General features: G+C 38.9%; 1 protein-coding gene across 3 annotated transcripts in view; it reads right to left on the minus strand.

Moving 5' to 3' along the window:
* Positions 1 to 13,262: 13,262 nt before the first annotated feature.
* Positions 13,263 to 22,313, minus strand: part of onecut2 (one cut homeobox 2) — a 35,393-nt gene continuing 26,342 nt past the window's right edge. The window contains exons 2-3 of one of the 3 annotated variants that reach the window (XM_065965929.1): positions 17,529 to 17,612; positions 13,263 to 13,565 (exon numbers count right to left, since the gene is read on the minus strand). In XM_065965929.1, coding sequence (XP_065822001.1) covers positions 13,276 to 13,565; positions 17,529 to 17,612 — 374 coding nt within the window. In that variant the 3' untranslated portion in view covers positions 13,263 to 13,275. Of the gene's footprint in view, positions 13,566 to 13,585; positions 16,267 to 17,528; positions 17,613 to 22,313 lie in introns of those variants that run through there. The other 2 variants (XM_065965930.1, XM_029281663.2) reach the window with 2 other exon arrangements.

The following is a 22,313-nucleotide window of genomic DNA, read 5'->3' on the forward strand; positions in this document are numbered from 1 at the left end:
CACCCTTTGTCCTCCTTATCAGGCATCTGACCCGCAGGTAATAGAAAGACAATGTCACCAGATTAACAGCAGCAGAATGGACTGCTGTTTCCCTGGCAACAGAGGGAGAGGAAGAGGAGTAGGTGGATGGGATGGAGTGATTAAAACAGGAGAGGAGGAGAAGTGAGGAGATGGATGCTGGGATGATTACACAGACAGAAAACAGAGAAGAAGAAAAGAGAGACAGACAGGAGACGGAGGAGGCGATAGAGTCATTAAAGAGAGACGGAGAAGAAATAGAATAAAATTAAGAGGTGAGAGGATGAGCTGACATAACTTTTTAAAATGTTGGAGCCGATGATGCTGTAACAATCTCTGAAAGAGAAATGATTCCACAACTCCAAAGAGAACATCATCAGTCAGGAGGAGCAAGAGAAAAAAAATCACCTCTATTGTTTGTCTTTTTTTTTACATTTATTTAGGATCTCTTTGTTTTATGTCTTTAACATTTAAGTTTATCAATGGAAAACATCACAATCTTAAAGCTGATTATACTCGAATGTGAAAGAGCATGAAGATATGGTGGAGCTGAGCTAGCTTTAGAATCAGGCCCGGGTCCATGCTGCTTTGATTGGGGGGCATTAAGTAACATAACTGGTCACTTACTGCCCGACTTAAAAGCCTTTTTCAAGCCACTTTTTTTTCTTTTTTTTTTTTGCAAAAGTGCCGGAACGAAGCTCAACCATCATCACGTCTTTGGCACAGCAGGAGCTCCACAAACACACACAGTCAGACATGCACACACACAGAGCACTGCACTCCCCCGCTGGCTCCCCTGCTGGCTCCTCTGAAACCGTCTCCCCCCTGTACCTCTGAAGAGAATACAGACAGGGTATCACTTTGACGCCCCATTACGCCACCGGGACATTCAGATTGAAGGTGAAAGGTCACAGGGGCGTACTGACGTTCTCTATATGCGTGTTCTTTAAGCCTGTAAGCTATAACCTGAAATGTTTTTTTTATATAAATCTAAAGCCATAGAATCTAAAAAAACACAAGTCATAAAGTATTTTATTTTTAACCCACTGCCCACCCTCGCTTATTGGTGGACAACTTTATCTAACTATTCTTACATGGACTGAGACCCCCAGGAGGCAGTACAGTAAGGTAAAAAAAAAATACCCTTTGGATAACCAGACACCTTCGTATAAAAAGTACGTGTATATCCACAATATCATTGAGGGAGTGAAAAAATCCTCACACTGGCGAGCAGAAGAGTATAAAGCAGCTTCATTTCCTTCAAGAGGAATGCACAAGTTGTGACTGTGGATATTTTAATTTTTTTCTGAGACACCAACAACGACTCTCTTCCTACATCCACAGGTACCGTGCAGATCACGGAATGAAATGGGCCCGTGCTGGGCGGATACGACGGTTTAGGAAGAGACAGGAGCGGTTATCACGTCCGGCAATCTTTGGGTGTCTCACCATTCGATTCGATTTTGATTCTTGGGGTCACGATTCAATTCAGAATCTATTTTCGGTTCAAAACGATTCTGGATTCATGATTCAAAGTCTATTTTTGAATAAGTACATACTCCAGGATCTACTCCAGTCATCTTTGAGGCATTTGGCATTTTACTGAGTGAAAGAGCTAGCCCTAGCAATTAGCAGGGAGGGACTGATTAGTTGATTTTTGGAAGTTATGAATCTATTTAAAATCTCAGAAGATAAGAATTTTGATTGTTACATAAATCGTTTTTTTCCCATAAGTCATATAGTGGTCTACTTACACATAGTGCCAGAGACCACCTCTTCAAGTGGACCTCGGGCGCAGTAGGACTACGGTACGTTCACACTTGAACATCAAATGAACTGAAATTTGGGGTCAAGCGTACTCAGATCCAAGCCCGGGTTCTGATTGTGAAACCCCCCTAAACGACTTCTAATCAATCCAAAACACAAAATAATCTAAGCACATGAACTTTGTATCATTTCCCATTAGGGCGGAGAATAAATACCAGCAGGATCAATTGTACATGGATAAGACCATTGTGATTTCTTTATTGATTTTTTTCTTCTTTTATACATTGAGTGGAACAACATTAATTCTTCAAATATCTCCTTCATGTTTTTGATCATCGTTTTATTCCACACCACAAGTTTTCAGTCACTTCTCTTTTTCTGTTACAACCGAATGTAGAAAATTAAAATTAAAAAAATGCATCATTTGATTTCCGGTTACTATGACAACCATGAGAGAAAATGAAAAGAGTAAAAAATAAAACAGAAAAGCACAGGAGAGAGAAAAAAAAAGGAATGAAAATTTGATCTGAGATGAGGTGAGAATTTGGTGGGAGAATGTGTGATGATATAAATTTAATGACACGTTGGGTTTGGGGCTGAAAATGTTTGGATGTGTTTCGCCTGTTGGTGAAGCTTTAAGGACCCCGCGGCAACTTAAAAGTGGATTCAATATGATTTGACCTTTGACCTCTTGCTGTTGTTGCTGCTGTTCTGTCATTTTCTCGTTATTACAATTAAAAGTGCATATTAATACGATCCGGTAATATGATTTGGTATCACATGAAGCCGGTGAAGACATAAAAAATTAGATTAAATCTTTTTTATTTGTTGTTTTGTGTGTAAAATCAATTCAATTCAATTCATAAATATATTTTTGACCAGACTTGAGGGACTCTTCAAATGAGCGTCTCACTGATTGCAGCTCAGACAATGACCTTAATTGAACTGACATTCACAGATTGAACTAAGATAGTGTGATATCAGCAAGCTCCTTAAAGTAACCTTAAAATGACCCTCAGGAAAAAGTCTGCATCAAAAGTGACAACAACCCTAACCCTAACCTGGGTTGTTGAAAAGCCTCAAGAGCAAAATCCTATTTGGTAAGATTCGACACAAATCTTGAATCTAAATTTGACGACTCTGCATAAAATAAATATAAATGTATTCAATTTGTCAGCCAATTGGATGCTGTGAGCAGTTATGGAAGACAAGTAAGAATGGAAGTGCTCCAAAATGAACTTCGACCCTTTTTTACATAACACTGCAGGAACTTGAATACAAAAATACAACACTTTGGGGTTTTTTTTGGCCGTTTTTTTAAATCATTGAGTTGAGTTTAAAAACACCTTTTGATCTTCCTCTCATGAAACACTGAAGTAACATTTAGCAAAACTGTCATTTGGTCTGTTAGTCCATTAGTAACTGAAAACTGAGGTTAATTTGAGATATTTTTCTCAGCTGGTCTCGTCATTAAATAATACTTTTGGTTTCCCTGGCTGCTGATGTAACATCAATCTATATTTATTAAGATCTGCCCATTGGCTCGTTTGATCTGTGGCTCCCCCTCTCTCCGTCTGCTACCTCTGCAAATAGATACTGCAGATAGTGAAACAAGCACTCAAATATGATTAAGTTACTGTGTGTTTGACCATCACAAAATATTTTTGATGCCTTAAACGTAACTAAATCTGATCAATTATGGCCTCTAGTCACTCTCTTCAGAAAACACTTTCAATAATGTTGGGCTTCGTTTGTATTTTAATAAATTAAATTATTGGATCGAAGGTCGATTGGTTCTATCTTGCTCAGCGATGAACAGATCCAAACTGTATCTGACAGTCATCCGCTCACGGTTTCTACCTTTTATGTTTTGAGATCAGTCCACTAGGTTTCTACTTCCTATGTGTCACATTTTATTTTGAAAATGTCTGGTAATTCAGGGCATGTCTTTGGCTGCTCATGAAAACCTCATTATTCCTTCTCCGATCTAAATGGAGTAAAACTTTACAAGTCAGCAGGTCAGAGGTCAAACTAATGTAAGACGCGATGCAAAGTTTTGTCTGCATAGCACAATGAGACTCAAATGAAATGAGAGGATGATGATAATTAGGTCAATAATAAGAATCACAATGCATTACACAGCTAGCTAATCGTAAATATACTCATGCATAAAATCTGGGCTATAGCACTGCTGAATGGGTGATGTAACTGTGATGCTACAGAAGCATTATAACACAGGACACCAAAAAGAGTTTTGAAAAAATGATGCATGAAATTAAAGTGAACTGTGGTTGGATTTAAAATAAATTCGATGGTTCAAAGAAGCCGGTATTATTTTGGGTAGAAACACGTCAAATTCTGGCATCGTTCCAACAATGTTCCCAATCCCCCAAAATATCCACATTTGGGGACAATAACCCCTCAAAAAAAGAACCAGAGAAAAATAAAGATTTAAAATCATAACTCCCCTCAATCCTCGGCAAATCTGACCGAGAGAAATACATCAACAAGAAAGAGAGCATAGAAGAAGACAAGCATTTTTCATTTTTGGTTTCGGCGCACCTTTTTCAAACTATTACAAAAAGAATTACAACTGAAAAATGTGTAAAGCTTTTTCCCCACATTTGTTTAAAGTTACAGTCACCGAAATAAAAAAGGAAGAAGAGCAAGTGAATAATTTATGACATACGCTATTATAACATCATCCTAACACTAGTGTCTATGAGGTATATCTGCAACAGTTTGGTAAAGAGAGCACAGTCTGCGCACAACTCTCACACAAGTTTGTCTCCATGTTTTTCTACATTTAAAGCTTTGCAACCATTTAAGGAAAGATGAGGAGGAGGACTGAGAAGGGGAGGGAGCTACTTTTCCACAGAAGAAAGGTTCAAATATTTATATGTAATCAACATTTCTTGTGAAAACATTTTCAAATTTAGCTTTTAAGCTTCTTTGGCCTTTCATATAAAAGCCAAAGCTCATCTGCTGCACCAACCTGCATGAAACAGACAATTTCCAATCGATAGACGACTAATTTACTGGTATTCTGCACCTTTCAGACATAGCAGCTGCAGTTTCATTCGCTCATATCTGTGTAAAACCCAAGGACAATCTGATTTGACTTGATTCTCCTCTGCACAGCTATGAGAAAATGATGAGATCTGGGCTACAAGAAGCTGAAAAACAAGACCTCTCAAGTGGAAACCAAGCTCAAAAAAATAATAGAAAGAGAGAAAAAGGGGGGAATCGAAGAGATGTGTAGAACAGAACAGGTAGCCTTTGGTATTACCTCTGGATTCCTTTGCATTGATTGCATTGCAAAGTACCAGAGAACAGAGAGGAAACTCAGGCGCTCTGCATCAGCAGCGCTCAAGGTTCTTCTTTTCCAGGAATAAAAAGTTTACAGCACAATAGAGAGGTCAAGACTTCGCTTTGGTTCAAGCAAGGCACTCATCCAAGGTTATCTCATACTTTGCAACTAAAGCGCTCTCTACCTCTTTGTCATTGGAGTTGCCCAATTTGGAAATGCAAAGTGCAACAGTAAGAGTCTGAAAACTATATCTCAAACAAGAACAAGTAAAGGATGTGTTGCCATTTGGCTTCCCTGGTTGATTTTTAAGCCAAATGCTTGTTGGAAGGGAAGCCAAATGGCACAGCTGGACGTATGGATGCCAGGTTTCTAATCCTACTTGCATATAGTCGCAGTGATTCAAATTATAAAGAGATGCCAGTTCAAAGTTTTACAAATATATGTGACTCTTGAGCCTTTGGATTATGGGCTTGTATGTATGTGATGTGACTCCTCAACCTCTATTCTTAATGCTGGTGAAAGATCTCCCAACTTGTAGTTCTCCTGCGTTATTTTAGCGTACTTTTATTCCCCAGACAGGAAAGTGTCATCAGCATAAGGTCGAAGCTGCAGTTCAGTATTCTTGTATGTCTCTCTCTTTTTGGGATGTCCTGTTACATTTTTTGTGGACGCATTTCTTTGGTGTTTCTTAGCATTCGTTTAAGGACCCTGTAATTCTGTTTTTAAGGGTGTCTTCTTTGTATCTAACACTGGTTAGGTGTGTTTCAAAATATCCTTTAGGCTGTTATTTTAGGTATTCCTTTGGCATTGTGTGGCCCTATAGGGGATAAGGAAGAACACTTTTTGTTGCGTTTGTTGTGCTACCTGGTTGGTTTAAAGCATAATGAGGCCTTAAAACTCGAGTTTTCTTTTTAGTTATTAGTGGGCACCCAAACTACTTGGTTAGTTTTTAGGAAAAAGTCATGGTTTGGGTTTAATGCCTGTATGTTATGTAACACCACTCAAATCCACCTGTTAAAGCCAGAGGGGTTAGTGTAGAGTTGGTATTTTGAAATGTTTGCCAATGACAGCCTACGGTATTTGACAAATTGGGAGTGGGAACTGATGTTCATCTTATCTTTACTTGACGACAATGGTCACACTGGTGAATTGGGAATGAAAACGTACACTCCCAAAAGATGTACAATAGTCTTTTTCTGCTTGTGTTACCTGATTTCCAGCATATAGCCTGCCCCTGCACTACACCTGCCTCTTTACCTTCAACACTTCTTCTTTTCAAGGGGAAGAGACAATGCAAGGCCAAGAGAGAGAAAGAAAGAGAGAGAAAGAGAGTAAAAGTGGAAAAGGGGAAAAGAGGACTTAATGTGTCATCGTCCTTAAGAGAAGAGCGAGAGCAAAAGCATGGAGCTGAGCGCAGACCGCACTGAAGAGGACAAAAATCTTTGGTTTCTTTGGTTTCATCAACACGATTAAAAGGACAAATGGAAAGTCAGTGAGGTAGCCTCTCTGGTTCTCACTATTGAAATAGAAAGTTTTTTTCTTTTTACATACACACAAAGTCAGTCTTGGAAGCAGCTAGCTTTAAGGGACTCCTCAGTTTTCCTTCCTAACAAGTGAAACAAGTTGGTGTGTTTGCATTCACGCAGTCATGACCACACAGCTGGAGATATACCGTACAGGTGGTGTTTGGTAACCTGGATAAGCTCTTCAACGAATAAGTGGGACTCTTGTTTCGTGCTTGTTTTTGTTCATCTAAATCTTGGAGTTTCTTTAGAATACATTTTCTCTTGATTCCAGTTTTCCATTTACGTGTGCAGCTTATGTTGAGATTACAAATGAGTAAGGAAGTATTGTAATCTAGATCTGGTTTAAATAAGTATTCATTTTAAGCTACCTTAAGCTATAGTCAGATGTTTTCACAAATGCATTCCTGAAAATGTCTTGGTTTTTTAGTCAGTCGGCCCCTGCAATCTTCCTTTCTTGCTTGTTCACACATGCACTCCCACTTGCTTGCGGTGAATGTTCCTGAATATTTCCTGCTATGTTCTCACATAAGCTCGACCTTCATGTGAAACATTTTCTATGGGGCTGGCAGGAAAAGTTTTATGAATTTTAAGCTGTGAGAATATGGGACATTTTGTAATTTAGTTTGAATGGTGTTTGAGCTATGCAGTAGGAAACAGGCAATTCAGTAATTCAACAAATAAACTTCATGTGTATGAAACTACACAGATGCTCATTTTACATTCAATTGTTTTTCTTTGTGGAGTTTGTTTACTACAATCTAATTGGACGAATAAGACCTTAACCAGGCTGCGAGCTGCGTGGATGTAAACACACTCTGTTTTATTGGCCTCTCAAGGATTCCAGTTATCTTTGGTGAGTCAGTTTATATCAACGTGTGGCCCTTACGTCACCTGATCAAGTGTCACTAGAACATCAGTCTGAAATTCATTGCTTGTTCAACAATGGCCAGTGGGATGCAAACAAATTAAAAAACAAATCAACCAATAAATTAGCCATTAAAAATCACAAGGAAGAAAAAAAACTGATGCAGTGCTCATATCATTTGGTCAGTTTTTTTCGTCACAGCGAGATTGCTTCATTTTAGAAAAAAAGAAAAATCGTATCCAGGACAAAAAACTAGATTGGCTAAAGAGTGAGAGCAAGTGTTGACATTCAGAAGTACTAATAGTCTAATCCGACATTCCTACTTTGTTCTGTCATCAAATCTAAACATTCATAAAACAACATTTCATTTGCTTCTTAAAGTAAAGCTAACTAAGAATAAATTAACAGGCCTGGCATAAGCACTGCATCTTTGATGCAACTAACATTCTTAAATACTCATAAATATTCGTCAAAAACAATTACATCTAATTAAATAAGGTTAAATTATTATTAAGTACAAAACTAGTGTGTTCTAAAACACCTCATAAATAAATACAGCATTGAACAAAAAGAAAAGGGAACAAACAATGTAAACTTTGGCAAAGCTAATCATTAAGGGTAAAGGGTTCAGAGGGAGATTTGGCAACAAAATTTGTTCGCTTAAATTAATTCACAAATTAAAGAAAAACATAAATCACATTAAATAAAAAATCACATATTGCAAAAACCTAAGAAGGAACATAGTAGTAATAACAGACACATACGTATTGGCAAATAATTTGTAAGTACTTAAAAACAAACAAGCAATGAAAACCTCTTTGGGAAAGTTTTTTGGTTTCATACCCATTTTTCTTTTTTTGGTTTGGCAGGTTTAGCCCGTGTTACATCCAGACAGAACTGCAAGTGGGAATGGAAAATGGCCGCCACCCCCCTGAGCCATAGACCACGCCCCTCCTTTGGGCGTGGCCAGCATGATGGGAGGGTCAGGTGGGTGGAGGATTTCTTTGGACTAGAAGCTTTACATACAGAAAAGAGAGAGAGAAAACTCAGGATAAAGCTATTTGACCGATATTTAGCAGTTTCTCTCAGCAGGTGTAGCATTTTTTGGTTTTGTTTCATTTATTGTTGTTGTATGGAGCAGTAGCTTTGTTCCTCCCCCGTAAAGAACTAGCTAACATGGGTTTGTTAGCTGTGGACAGTTAACATGTCCAATAATCACTCTTTGATGGCTTCTCCTCCAGCAAGGTAATAACAAACGTGGATGTTATGACAGATATTTCCAAGATTTTGCTCTTCAACTATAAAGCTAACAGAATTGGTAGCCAGATTGTGACCAAAACAATCATTTCTTTGTATGGTATAATTTCATTTTTTTTTCCCTTTTTGAATTCATTTTATTTAGCTAACTTTGTACATATCTCAAGCAAGGAGCATGTCTTCTATTATCTTAGGCTTTAGTTGAAAAGTAAAAACTTGGAGTAGGTTAGTTTAACAACAGTTACAGACTTAGTGAAAAGTGATTAAAAGGGCTATGGCCAAAAGAAAGGGTGTCAGTGTGCTACTGTTTGTACAGCAAAAAATCTTTGGTATGCACTGTACATTTCACATAGCATTTCTTTGTCACTATCTCCGCAGTAGTAAGTGTGCCAGACAACAGACACTTTAACGATAATAAGCATGTTGTTTGAATCCCAAAACTGGGAGGAAGCAAAAATGGAAGATGGAAGCATTTGAGTTTTCTCAATGCTGACACACAGCTTCCTGTCCGGATTTGTCAAAACATGAATAAATAAACCGTCCCTGTACTGTTGTCTGGCAGCTTTTGTTACTACTGATGGAGATTATTGGAGGTAGACTTTGTCCTGTGGAGCAGGTCATGACTTATGGCGGGAAAAAGAAAACAAACACAAACAGCTACAGAAGCCATCTTAGAGGCTTTTTACTCTTTTGATCATCAGACGTTTGTAAAAATGAAATAGTTCATGTGTGTGACAGATTAATAACTGTGATGGATACCATGCTGGAGGAACACCAAAAATCAATCCCCAATGTGTTAGCACTCTAGGTTAGCTAGATGTTTGTTAGCGTTCAAGTTAAATACTGGCCCTTCTGATCTGAACAATGACGGGCATCATTGTTAAGTTTGTTACCTAATGAGGGTATAAGGATGAAAGAAATGCTTCTAGCTTAAAAGTCAAATTTATACCGTACATGCTAATTTTGCTAGCATCAAATGTAGCATTATGGTTTGTAAAAGTTGAGATTTTCCTTTAAGGGGGAGGAGAACTGCTACTGGAGTTAACGGTGAATCTTTGGTTTGTTAGCTGATGAGGTTTCTGTTGTTCTTTAACCATTTTTTACTTTGAAAAACTGCATAGGCACACGTTAAAGACACTCTTCAACCGTGAGAGACACATTAATGTTCTGCCTTTTTGGGGGGTTGGAGGGAAGAAAATGGGTGACGGCATCCTCCGTTGGTTGCTTCCCTCCTTCCCCCTGTGGATTAACCCTTTTCAGTCCCAAACTTGCTTCCCCTTAAAGATGGCCTGATGCAACATCAGGCAGAACAAAGCTACTTCTTCACCACTCCCTTGATGTCATCCTACTTTCTATCCCCCCTCCATCTCCTCGTTGATGACGTCATCCTCTATCCTCGACATCGTCACCACTCTTTTTTTTTTTTTTTTTTTTTCTTTTTTGGTAATAATTCTCTTCCATCTTCAGTTTTTTCTGTTTGTTGGAACAGTTAGGTGCAGAAAAAGGATTTCTTTGGTTTCGATTTGTCAATAAATAGAAAAAGTCTCAAGTGTCCATTTTTATTTTAAATCGTTCTTGAAGCCTTTGGCTTGCCTCTAACCAGGCCGGGACTCAGCCTGGGGTTTCTAAGGAGCAGGGGCTGCCGACTGACGCCTTTCCTTTGGTTTTGTTTCTTTTTTGGTTCAATAGCTTGAGTGAGAGATGATTGATGAGGTGATTGCGGATGGTGAAGCCTATTAAGACAGAGTAGGAGGTGGTGGTGGTTGAGGTTTTCTTAGTATTTACATCAGGCTGTACAGTGTGACAGTATGAAACTAAAACCAATGGGTTTAGTGGGATTTGGTAGCGAAGGATACTTGGTGAATACTGTAAAGACAAGACAGTCAGACAGGAAATGTCCGTCTGTCTGTCTTCAATCGTTTTTCTCAAGCAGCCGACTCGCCTACGCTGCAAACAAATTAAATTGAGTTTGTCCTCCAAAACAACTTTTAAGGGGAAGATTTCTCTTTGTCTGAATAAAAAGTCTGACTTTAATAATTTGTTTGCAGCTTTTCTCCCTGTTTTATTGTTTTCCAGGCCGCTGACCCTCTGAAAAGGACGGACCTGCCAAGCATCGTCTTTAGATTGTCCTCTTTAACTATTACAAAGGCCCTGATTCGCCTGGACAGTTCGCCCTCCGAGGGATCAGACGGTCTCCTGGTTCTGTTGCTGTGACAGTCACTTAAAGTGGTAAGTACGATTTTTGGTTTATCTGGTTATCTTTGATGGCAGCTAGAAGCTTCCAAAAAGCATCTTAGTTTTGAAGATATATTTACATCCAAAGGTACAATCTGGTTCATAAGGCATTGAGCTGCCAAGAACCTCGTCACAGTCCTAAATTTGCACACAAACTCTAGAGAAGAACGCTTCAATATTTGATTGATCTATCAAGAAAAGGTTTTGGTATGGTAAGGAACACGTTTTTATAGTTAAATCACTCTTTGGGTTTACAACAACGTCTAACAAGGATAGATTGTCCAAAGAGTATGTGCCATTTGACCGTATGGAGTGAATTTGGTATTTGGAACTGGTGAAAACTCTGATGTCATTTAAATGTAGTTGGAGGAGTATATTGAGCTTCTGGTTTTGCACTTTGTGTGCCGGTTTCAAAATGATTTCATTTAAATTTTAAAGGGCAGAAGTAATTTGTCTGACACTAATACATGTTCCAGTGTGAGCGTTGAAAATTATGCTTTTCAATCCCAAATTTTCCTCCAGCTCACCACCGGATTTGGCTCTAATTTGCTAGAAATCACGGCTAGAGTTAGCTTGTTCTACTAGTACCAGTTTCACATCTACGGGCATCTTTGGTCCGACTGAAACAAAGATTGTGCTAATGCTAAGATGCTAAATGGAAGCTGCTGCCTTGATTATGTGTGAGTTGCTATGGTAACACAAATGATGGGTGGGTGAAGCAAGGGTAAACTTGGAGCTTAGCTTTGGTTTTGCTGAAAATGTTTGTGTCATGGTTGGAATTTGGGTTGTTTGTTCAGTAAATTACTCTTCAAATGATGAGAGTGTGTGTTGGTCAAGCAGATGCATTTGCTTGTCGGCAACTAAGTGTATCTGTGTGTGTATGTGTGTGTGTGTGTGTGTGTGTGTGTGTGTGTTAGTTCTTTGTTTTAAAGTTGGAAACGACAGATACCGAATGGAATTCAACCACCGTTTAGAAAAAATGGTATCCTGAGTTTTTCTAAGATGTGAAGACCATTTGGCTTGGCAGAGAGCCCCGGTTCTATTGCAAAGAAAATGTGCTTCAAGATTGTGCTCACATTATGTTGTATTATATTCATAGACTCATACGCCACCAGGTTTGCTGGGAAAGCTTGTAACTCTACATGTCGGCTCAAATCATGAAGAAAGCTGTGTGCCTTGGAGAAAGTTTGTGTATCTGTGTGTTTGTGCTTGCATATTTAGCCAACTTTTAAAATCCTCGCTGCCCCTCTTAAAGAGTCAAATCCTTGCATTTCACAGAAAGTTTGTCATTTTGTAAAAGGAGTTGGCAAGTTTTTTTTTGGAAGAAAATGATGGTGAATTCACAAACTATACCATTTAGATACATTTTTCCATTTCCAAATGGATGTGAATGAATTTAGGGCCCAAATGACCAACTTTGCCTCGGATTTACCAGGCAGGTCTTTCTGTTTGTTTTGGTGACCTGACAGTTTAAGTTAGAGACTGCACAGTCGAATTAACAATTCATAACTTAACACATACATAAATGAATAATTAAATCGTTGAGCTTACTCAACATAAAAGCCAGTCAATTGGCCGATAAAGCTTGTGTTTCCAGGGTCAACAACAACTTTGGTGCTCTAGGTTTCTTTTGAGCGGGAAATAAGGCTTTAGCCATCTTTGGTTTAAAAAAAATAGATTTGATGTTCCTTTGTTTGCTTTAAGTTTCAATTCAGTCATGTCAAGCTTGGTAAATCTGGCTGTGCAATTTCCAAACTACAACTTCCGAATGTGTCAAATAATTGCGCCATTGCCATCTTTGGAGATTTGATGGCTAAAACACTATCGATGGTGATATTTCTGTCTGATCTTTGATCTTCCAACACGTCATAAAGCTCTCGTTTGTTTCTTGTTTCGTTGGTTGTTTGGTGGGTTGGCTCCTAGCTTATATTGCATAATAGAAAACACACTTTGTCTTCTTGTCTTTGGTATTTGGGCTAGTGTGTCTGCAGTGAACGTTTAGTTTCCTACAGTGAGGTTTCTGAGTTTACCCTAAAGCTTCTTTATGGATGTATGATGAATTTTGCAAAAGGCGGTTAGGCTACATACAAGTCGCCGCAGTGAGCAGCCCCTCTCTCAGTTTGTCACCCTCGATAAAAACAAACAAACAAAAAAAGTAAAAAGTTTGGTTTTCCTCGTTGCTGCGAACGGACAAAACCACGACCCGCACCCTCAACCCCTCCACCCCTCCCTGGATCCCCGCCCAAGCCCTCATACCCTCCCAGTCACACCCCTCCCCCCTCTTTGCCCATATTTTATCACGCTTTGGTACAAGTGCTGGACGCCGAAGATTGGCCCCCAGGGCTGGCTCCATCGTCTGTCCATTTGTCGAGGCTCCGGCGGCGGGCGTTCATGAAGAAGTTGCTGACGGTGGTGAGTTCGAGGCCAAGCTGCTGTGAGATGGTGAGCTGCATCTCCTTGGACGGTCGCTTGTTCTCCTTGAAGATGGCCAGCAGGGTGCGCCGCTGCAGGTCGGTGAAGACCAGCCGCGACTTCTTTGGCGTACTGTTGCGGTCCTTCCCCGTGTCCTGCTCCTTCCGTTTGCATGCTGAGAGAAGGGAAGGAAAGTGGAAAGAGGACAGAGGAGGGGAGGGAGTGGGAGAGTAGAGGGGGGGATTGGGAAGAAGAAAGAACGGGGTTAAAGAAACTGTTATATATTGGAATAGTATTCGTTAGTGTGACTATGATGAAACACAAAGGTCTTGTTGAGCCTTTGTGTCTGTCTGACTTTCAGCCGTTCATTGCCAAACTCTACCACAATGATCAGCTTTAATGGATTATGACATATAAGAATCATGTAGAAAGAAAGTATGATGAATGGAGATGAATGATGCTTTCACCCATGCTTTACTTGTGTGGTTTACTCCAAACATGTACATTATCTGTTTAATTTGGTAATAAGAGCTCTCGCTTATTTGACCATTTGACTTAAAAACTTCAAACTATTCCAGCCAAGTGGGGTACTTTTGGAGTGTGGATTCAAAGCAGACAAAAAAATGTGACCATATGATCCAAGGTATGTGATGATGAATCAAATCCATCCGACAGAGAGCTTCAGGTTCTGATCATGAACCTCCACATCCCGAGCTAGAACCAGGCTGAGATACCTTTGTGGAAGGTCTGTCCACATTTCTCTTTTCTTGTTGCCAGACCTGTTTGAAGTCAAGCCTCCAATAAAAACTAAATGTTTGATACATTGAGGCTACTCGCAGAACAAAACATTTATTTTCTCACAACCAATTACAGTTGAGGCAGATGGCGGTCCACCCATAAATCCAGTTTTGCTCCATGTTTCTGCCTGTTGAAACTGGTCATATGGGGGTACGTGGTAGACTGAGTTTACATTATAAAAGGGTCATAGTATAACTTTGAATCTGGATTTGAATGAACGGTTGTTTCTATGTAAGCTATTTGTAATGTTAGGATGGTTAACATATGGCTCAGTAAAGTGTAGACTGATTTGCAGTTAATTTCAGTTCAGTAGGACAAAATAAACAGCTGGCCTGGTTTACTGACTCACAGATTATTCATGTTTACGTCCACTTTATTGACCTTAACTGTTGATGATATCGTCTTATTTTAAAAACACTTAAATAAAATCTTCTTGTCCCATTGGCAGATTTATTTAACTTGTAATAGCATACAACAGGACGTTAATCTGGTCTTGTTAGGTGAGTGGCTTATATAAAGTGTAATGAGACATTTAGGACTAAAATAAACGTGCTAAGATTAGAGTTTTCTTGCAGTGTACTTCCTGTGACGTGTGTGGTCTATTTAAAATGCCGTGTAAATCATGTTTTCCCATAATAACAACAACAACTGAAACATTAATAGCACAGCCTCTAATGTGTCTGCTGTTTGTGTTTCAGTCAGTCAATAAGGAGGAGGAAGTCAGGGTGCGTTTGATTTGATTACCTCTCTGAATTAAGTATGCAGAGTCAGCGCCCGGCTGATCAGTACGAATCAGGTTAACGACTCAATCCAGTCACAAAACTATTATGTAAGGGGAGACACACACACACACACACACACACACACACACATACACACACACACACACACACACACACACACACACACACACTCCCCCTCTCTCCTCCTCACAGCTTGTTGTTAGTCCGCTGCTCTGTCTCTTTGTCTCATGATAGATGGCCGAACAGCTTTGGAGCCTTCAGAGCTGTGCGTCTTGTTACAAGAGCGAATGACTCAAACCTAAGTGTCCCTGTTGTGTGTGTCGCTTTAAATGTGGTGATTATTCTTCTTCTGTTCTCCCGGTAATTAAACAAAATGTTATAAAGAATTCATGTTAATCCTGCTGACTGTCAGGAATCAGACGGCTGTGGTTGCAGTACCCTCGCTCACAGACAGGTGGCACTCTTGATCTCCAGATATGAAGAGCACTGATCCACAAACACACTGTTTTTTTTTTTTTACATATTCAACATCAGTGTGTGTGTGTGTGTGTGTGTGTGTGTGTGTGTGTGTGTGTGTGTGTGTGTGTGTGTGTGTGTATGTGTGTGTGTGTGTGTGTGTGTGTGTGTGTGTGTGTGTGTTCATAAATGTGCGACACCAACATAGAGTGGAGGGAGACTTTTCTTGGAGTCTCGACATAGAAAATGACAATAAATGGAAAAATTAAAGACACAAACAAACATAGATAAATGTAATAATAATCACAGCAGGTTCATCCTGGTTGCTTTTATCACTTGTAGAGGATTTTTCACCTTTTTTAATCTTTGTACATTTACATTTCTAAAACTATCTGCTGGCATGTTTTTTTTTACTATTATTAATATGATTAATTTCTTTGCTGGAAACTTATCGCCATTGGATTTCAAAGTTCTGTTCAACAGACGGGACAAAACATGTCGTTAGGAATTAATTGGTGAACTATGTAATCTTTGAAAAGACAAAAAAAAAGGATGACACATTTTTGAGAATCATGCTTGTGTTTTTCTTTAAGTCTAAACTGGAAACAACCTCGGACATTCAACCCGCATATTTGATTAATTGGGCTCTTTGATGCCAAATAACTTTTTAAAAATACATTCTGTTGATATGTTACCTTTTTGTAGGACTGGGCGATATATTGATATATTCTCAAAGAAGATATAGGGTAAGACAGTATTATACATTAAAAGGCGTCTTCTGTAGAGCTGCCAGTTCACCTGTTTCTCCCTTCACAGTCTGTCCCTCTTCATCCTCCTCCTCTCTCTCTCTCTCTCTCTGAGCCGAACTAAAAAAAACACCTGAATAACAAAACACACAGCTTGTTTGTTTTGTTATGTAGAAAAAGAAAAGGAACATTTTTTATTTATTCTATTGTATTTAAGGGACATATTTATATTATAATATGACTTTTTAATTTCACAAACAGGTAGATTATTTTTCATGTTCATGTTGATCTTGTGTAACTGACTGTCAATGAAAGACATATCGATAGGGGCGCTGGTAGTGTTTTTAAAAAAATATTTAAGCATCTGTGCGTCCACTGGGCTGACACTGTGAACTGCTTTGACAATCCTATCGTTAACTTCAACATGATGTGACACCAAACAATGAATACAACCCTAACAATCTGAACTATTAAACATACATACTCATTTACAGACATTTAAGCAATGATATCATAAAGCACAGGAGGATGAAGAAGATGATGAGTGCATGAGCTGGCAGGAGTGGAGGAGGAGGAGGTGATACCGTTAACAAACACACACAAACATGATGACAAAATGAACCGATGAAGACGTCGTTTAGTGATATGAGTGGATCACAGATGTCGACGTTTGCACTGGTGTAGTTCTGATTGATGTATAAATATCACATGTTGGTCGAGCATTGCTTTTTGAAGCTGCTGGATTTGTTGAGGATTTCAGTAATCTCAGTGTGTGTGTGTGTGTGTGTGTGTGTGTGTGTGTAACATGGATATGTTAGAAACACTTAATATGAAGGTCCTTGTAATAAGCGGTAATTTGAAGTTAATAAAAAAAATTAATAATGTGGTCTTATTATTGTTAATTAACATGTTATTCATTTGTATAAGCTGTCTATATATGTTACAGTTTTTTAAAATAAGTTCCTACATGTGTCTTAGAGATGGAGAGTGGAGAGTGACATGTGCAAAAGGAGCCACAGGCTGGATCCAAGTCCAGGTCCCCGCCCACCAGGAGGACTACAGCCTCTACTACCACAGTCTCCGTACATGGGGCGCGCACTCTAACCACTAGGCTACCAGGTCCCCTTATAAAAGAGCCTATAAGTGTTGTTCTATTATTAACACTAATATAGATTTAAGTCTGTTTACAAGCATCTTATATGTGACTTAGTAACCGTTAATTACAGCTTATTACAAAGACCTTAATATAACGTGTGAATGATTATTTCACTCCACACTAAAAGTGCTCTAAAAACAGCCAAGTGCATCAACATTTAAAAGGCATTACTGTGCGCTTTCATATGAAATCGACTATGGTGAGACTGATGTATAAGGTGTTTGTGTTTGGTTTAGCACCTGTCATGTCCTCAGAGCTCTGACTGGACCTGTAGGGATCATCATGAAGCTGTCGAAGCTCTGAGAGACCGGAGCTACTTCCACCTGACAGGAAAGAGTACACAGGACTTTACTTCCAATATAATCTCTGCACAGACACATCCACTGCTTTCCTGCATGGCATTGTTCTACGTTCAATCAATTAGTGTGTAACATATCATACTGAGCATTGCTTTTATTTATTCCTCCTCATCTTCTCGCTGTTTCCTGCCCTGTCCATTTTTCATCTACACATCTACACACACACACACACACACACACACACACACCAACACCGACACACACACAGAGCATTGTGTTGATGTGTGCTTGCATATGAACCATAGTGTGTATGATGACAGCAAGGATCGAACCATCACAATGAAAGCTGGCTGAGAGAGTTAAAGTTTGTGAAGCAGTTTTGCGCTTTTATTAGCTCATTTAATTTTACGTTTTTTACACTGGAAGTTGATTGGAAGTTGGTTCTTAAATGTCTTTTTATATTTACATTGAATTCCTCCAACTCTGTGCTTTAAAAGAAACAAATTAGTTACATACAGAAACTTTTTGCTAAATTGCAAATCAAATTCTTCAGGAAAATGTTTATATTTTTAAGAAAACATGCATTTGAAAGCTAATATTGCTGCACTTCTGCTAACATACCATCACAGACCGTTTGCTCTAAGGTTGCCACATTTTCTACACTTCCAAACTTTTTAATGTTTTTTTATGACACAATCTGTTAATTTAATGATGAATTGAAAAGTAGAAAAGCTTTAAAAAGTCTACAGATCTTCAGCCACAGCTGAAGCAAAAGCCACCATGAGAGTAAGACAGAGTAAGAGAGAGTGAGATCTGTTTAAGATGCATGAAATATGATGGCAACATTTTGGTCTAAAACATTGCGATTGTGACAGTTTGACAAGAAATCACCCGATATTAGGTTCCCAAGACTTCTACATGTGTTGACGTGGCATCAATACAAAATGTTCAATACTTTTGTAACCCAGTGTTTCAAACTAAACAATCTCTGTTATTTTAACAATCAATAGTATTGACAAGTACCCAAGTTTAAAAAAAAATAAAAAAAATTAGGCAGCCAGTCAAATTTCTAAACAAAAAGCTGCATCTAGCGTAGACATGGATGTGTTTGCAATGTAGACTGTGTTATAGGTGCATTTAATGATAATTTAAAAACATGAGAGCACCAAATATTGGGTGCCTATATGACTTGCATTTTTGTTGCCATGGTATCCAATGAGTCATCAATATCGTAGATTTTAATCAGAATCATAACAAAGTTTAAAATCCTTCCATTTAGAAAAGAGTTGTGGAATTTCATAACGTCCAACAGTGCTCACTCATAGGATGACGCCCTTCAATCTAGGGCAAATTATTTAGTTCATACACTTTATGTTAAGCATATTGCGCAACATTCATAATTTCCTCCAAAGAGACAAAACATCATGCTCTCACTAAAGGGGAAATCATTGCTGAACAGATAACAGCCAAAGTCTGAAATGCTGACCGAATGTTAGCATGCAGCTAGCTAAAAAAAACAAGATACAAGCCGGTCAATCGTTTATTTTAGCACCCTTTTTCTTCCAGAGAGGACAGGTATATTCAAACCCTTAATACTGTCAGTCTGTCTCAATGTCACTTCTTCTCTCCTCAAAGAAATGACGCACTAATATGACAGAAGACAAAAACCTTAATATTTACAACTAAAAGAAAAGGTCGTCAATTATTCTAAAAAATGAACTATACCAGGCTTTGTGTAGTCGAGTTCCAACCCCTACAGTTTGTCTCTAGATGAATTAGTGTCAGGATTTCCCATCCTTCTCAACATTGCTTCATATCTAATCCTTGTATCCTCCCTTTTCCTTAAATGTTTTTCTTTCAGGATACTTATAGAAAAAGCTCAGTTCTAGGTCATCTATCCTTGCATCCCACGACACACAACAGCTTTTAGATATTTTCTGATGTTTGCTTGCAGACAAAAGAGATGAGACATTTACAAAATGCACAGCTGCAAGGACGAGCCCTGAATAATTTTCCTTCCTATGTGGGCGGGACTTCAAAGCACTCTGTCTCTATGAAATGGGCTTGGATTTTTATAAAATGAGTCAAAATTTGAAGAGGCAGTAATAGTCAGAATGTTAGAGTTTTAAAAAGATTTTTTTTTTTAACTTATCACGATCAGTAGAAAAATCTGACTTGAAAAGAACATCAAATGTTCTTTTGGGACGATGAAATGTTATTTCCAACAGTGTACACGGATATCAAATGTACACAGTCCCTCCTGTCTCTGCCTGTATGCTTTCTGCTTACTGTAGCTCGATGAAAAGCAGCTCGGCAGCAGTTCAGCCCAGACAGAGGTTAAAAAAAAAGAAAAGGAAAACTGCAGACATTTACGTGTAAAAAGGGAGCAATCAAAACCACCCGCCCACACACACAAACACAGTCTGCTGTCAATGGAGAAAAGAGCACGCTTGAGTGATTCAATCAGGCTTTTTTTTCCTCTAGTCGAGGTTACAGTGAGGATCAAATACGCAATTATATTATTCAAAAGGGGTTTACCGGTTTGAGGAGGGGTGAGCACGAGGTAGGGGGGAGGGGTGGCTTTCCTTTAAAGGTAAAGGGTGAATCAATAGGATCAATAAAGCAGGGTTCCTCTGTCTTTCATCAGCTCTCTCTCTCTCTTTCTCATAGACATCAGGGTGTTGCTAAATGCGTCTTTAACTGCAACGAGATCAGCAGTAAACACGGACATCCTTCTGTTTTTCTCTGCATGTGAGTCAGCTGTAGTGTTGCTCTGTCACAGCGTCTACCTCATTCCTTCTTTTAATTCAGTATTACACAATGAAAAAACAAGAACAGTGATCTTTCCACAAACAGAACAACTATTATGACATCATCCACTGTAAGACCGTTTTTCACAATCACAAATGAGCATCTTCATTTAACCATTTAGTAATTTTCCAACCAATCACTGCTGTCCCATTACAGTCAAGTCATCTGCATATAAGTGGAGATTAGCTGGGAATTTCAACATCGAGTATGGGCACGGATGGCCTAGCTGTTAGGTAGCATCCCATGTTTGGAGGATATATAATCCTCCAAGCAGGCAGACCAGGTTTAAATCCGTCCTGAGACTCCTTTTACGCATGTCTTTCCCCACTCTCTCTCCCATTTCCTACCACGGTGCATTCAAATGAAGGCAAAAGTCATCATCCAGTGGATCGGCTCTTACTGTGTGAGAGTATGCAGTATGCAAGAGAAACATTTCAGACGTGCCAGAAATTCATCCAATGGGTCCTGATGGAGCCATCATCACGGCAATCAAGCATGCGATCAAGCTGAATTCTGCACAACTTCAAAATCAGTCATGCAACTATAAAAAATTAAGTCAGAATCGGCCTGATATCACACATGCCAAGCCTTAGACCGTCTCCGCCAGAGCAATGCAGAACCACATCCAACACAGGCACCTGGACCTGCAAGGAGGACCGAACTCTTCCAAACAGCAATTAAATTAAGGTTTTGAATAGTTTTTAGATGTGTTGAATAAATTATGCTCTATTTCAAACATCTCAAACTGTAGTGAGACCAGTTGTAGTTGCTGTTAGTGAGTTGAATTAGTGAGCCTTGGAAAGAACCTAGATGTTAAGGTGAAGGCTTTTTGCCTCAGTCTTTTGGTCTAACTCAGAACGATAGGGCTTTCAGAAAATTTAAACATTTAAAAAGACATCCAGAGGCCCAGTTTTAACTGACTTCTTGGTCTCATGTTAATTCCAGCTGCATATGTGAGAAAGGCTAGCTAACCACAGCTAATAAAGCCTATCATTGGTTAATTTTCAATGTTTGCAGTCTAGAAATAAAATCAAGAAATTTAAAAGCAAGCCCCTTATTCAAACATCCATAACACAAAACTTCATTTTGTGGAAAACTGCCACAGCTATCACTGCAAACAATGCACGAAACAAACAGCTGTTTACACCAACCGCTGACCCAGAGGTCAAGTCTTCAATATGAAAGCTGAGAGTCGTCATTCCACCTTCAAGCCCTTTTTCTATTCACCTGAATGGGGTCAAGGGCTGAGCCTCGAGAGCGGGTAACACTTACAGGAAACACATCAACATACTATACAGAGGTTTTAAGAGTCACAGGCTGCTTCATGTAAATAGAAACATGAAGGTGATGTTTTATCAAAGCAGCCATTTCAAATGAGTACGAGAAAGAGAGAGAATAAACAGAGCGGAGAGGTGAGTAAGGAGAGATGAAAACTGAGATGAAACAATGGATAGTATTACAGAAAGGGAAAGCATGAGGATGATGTAACAAACTGGCTCACCTAACCTGAGCCAGATTGTTATAACAGGTGGCGATTCACTTTCTATGAATTGACAATATTTTGACAATTTTTTGTTTCAAGACAAAACAAAAGAAGAAGAAATACCTTATGGGAAAACCATTCCTCTGACAGAAAATAACAGATTCAAAATATTGTGTCCTTCAGGACTCTATCTGACATGCTAATCAGACAGCCTTTGGCAAATTTAGTTCAAAAACACATCATTATACCTATGTAGACGATACCCTGATGTACAGTTATATAAATATATCTTTCTATGCAGATGATACCCTGATGTACATCTATATACGCAGATGATACCATAATTTACATCCATATGTACATAACCAGCTTACTCCTGTTGACAACTGGATTGTATTAAAATATAATACTAATGGTTGGATGATATAACT

This window comes from Labrus bergylta, chromosome 17 (assembly GCF_963930695.1).
Source record: "Labrus bergylta chromosome 17, fLabBer1.1, whole genome shotgun sequence".
Lineage (NCBI taxonomy): Eukaryota > Metazoa > Chordata > Actinopteri > Labriformes > Labridae > Labrus > Labrus bergylta.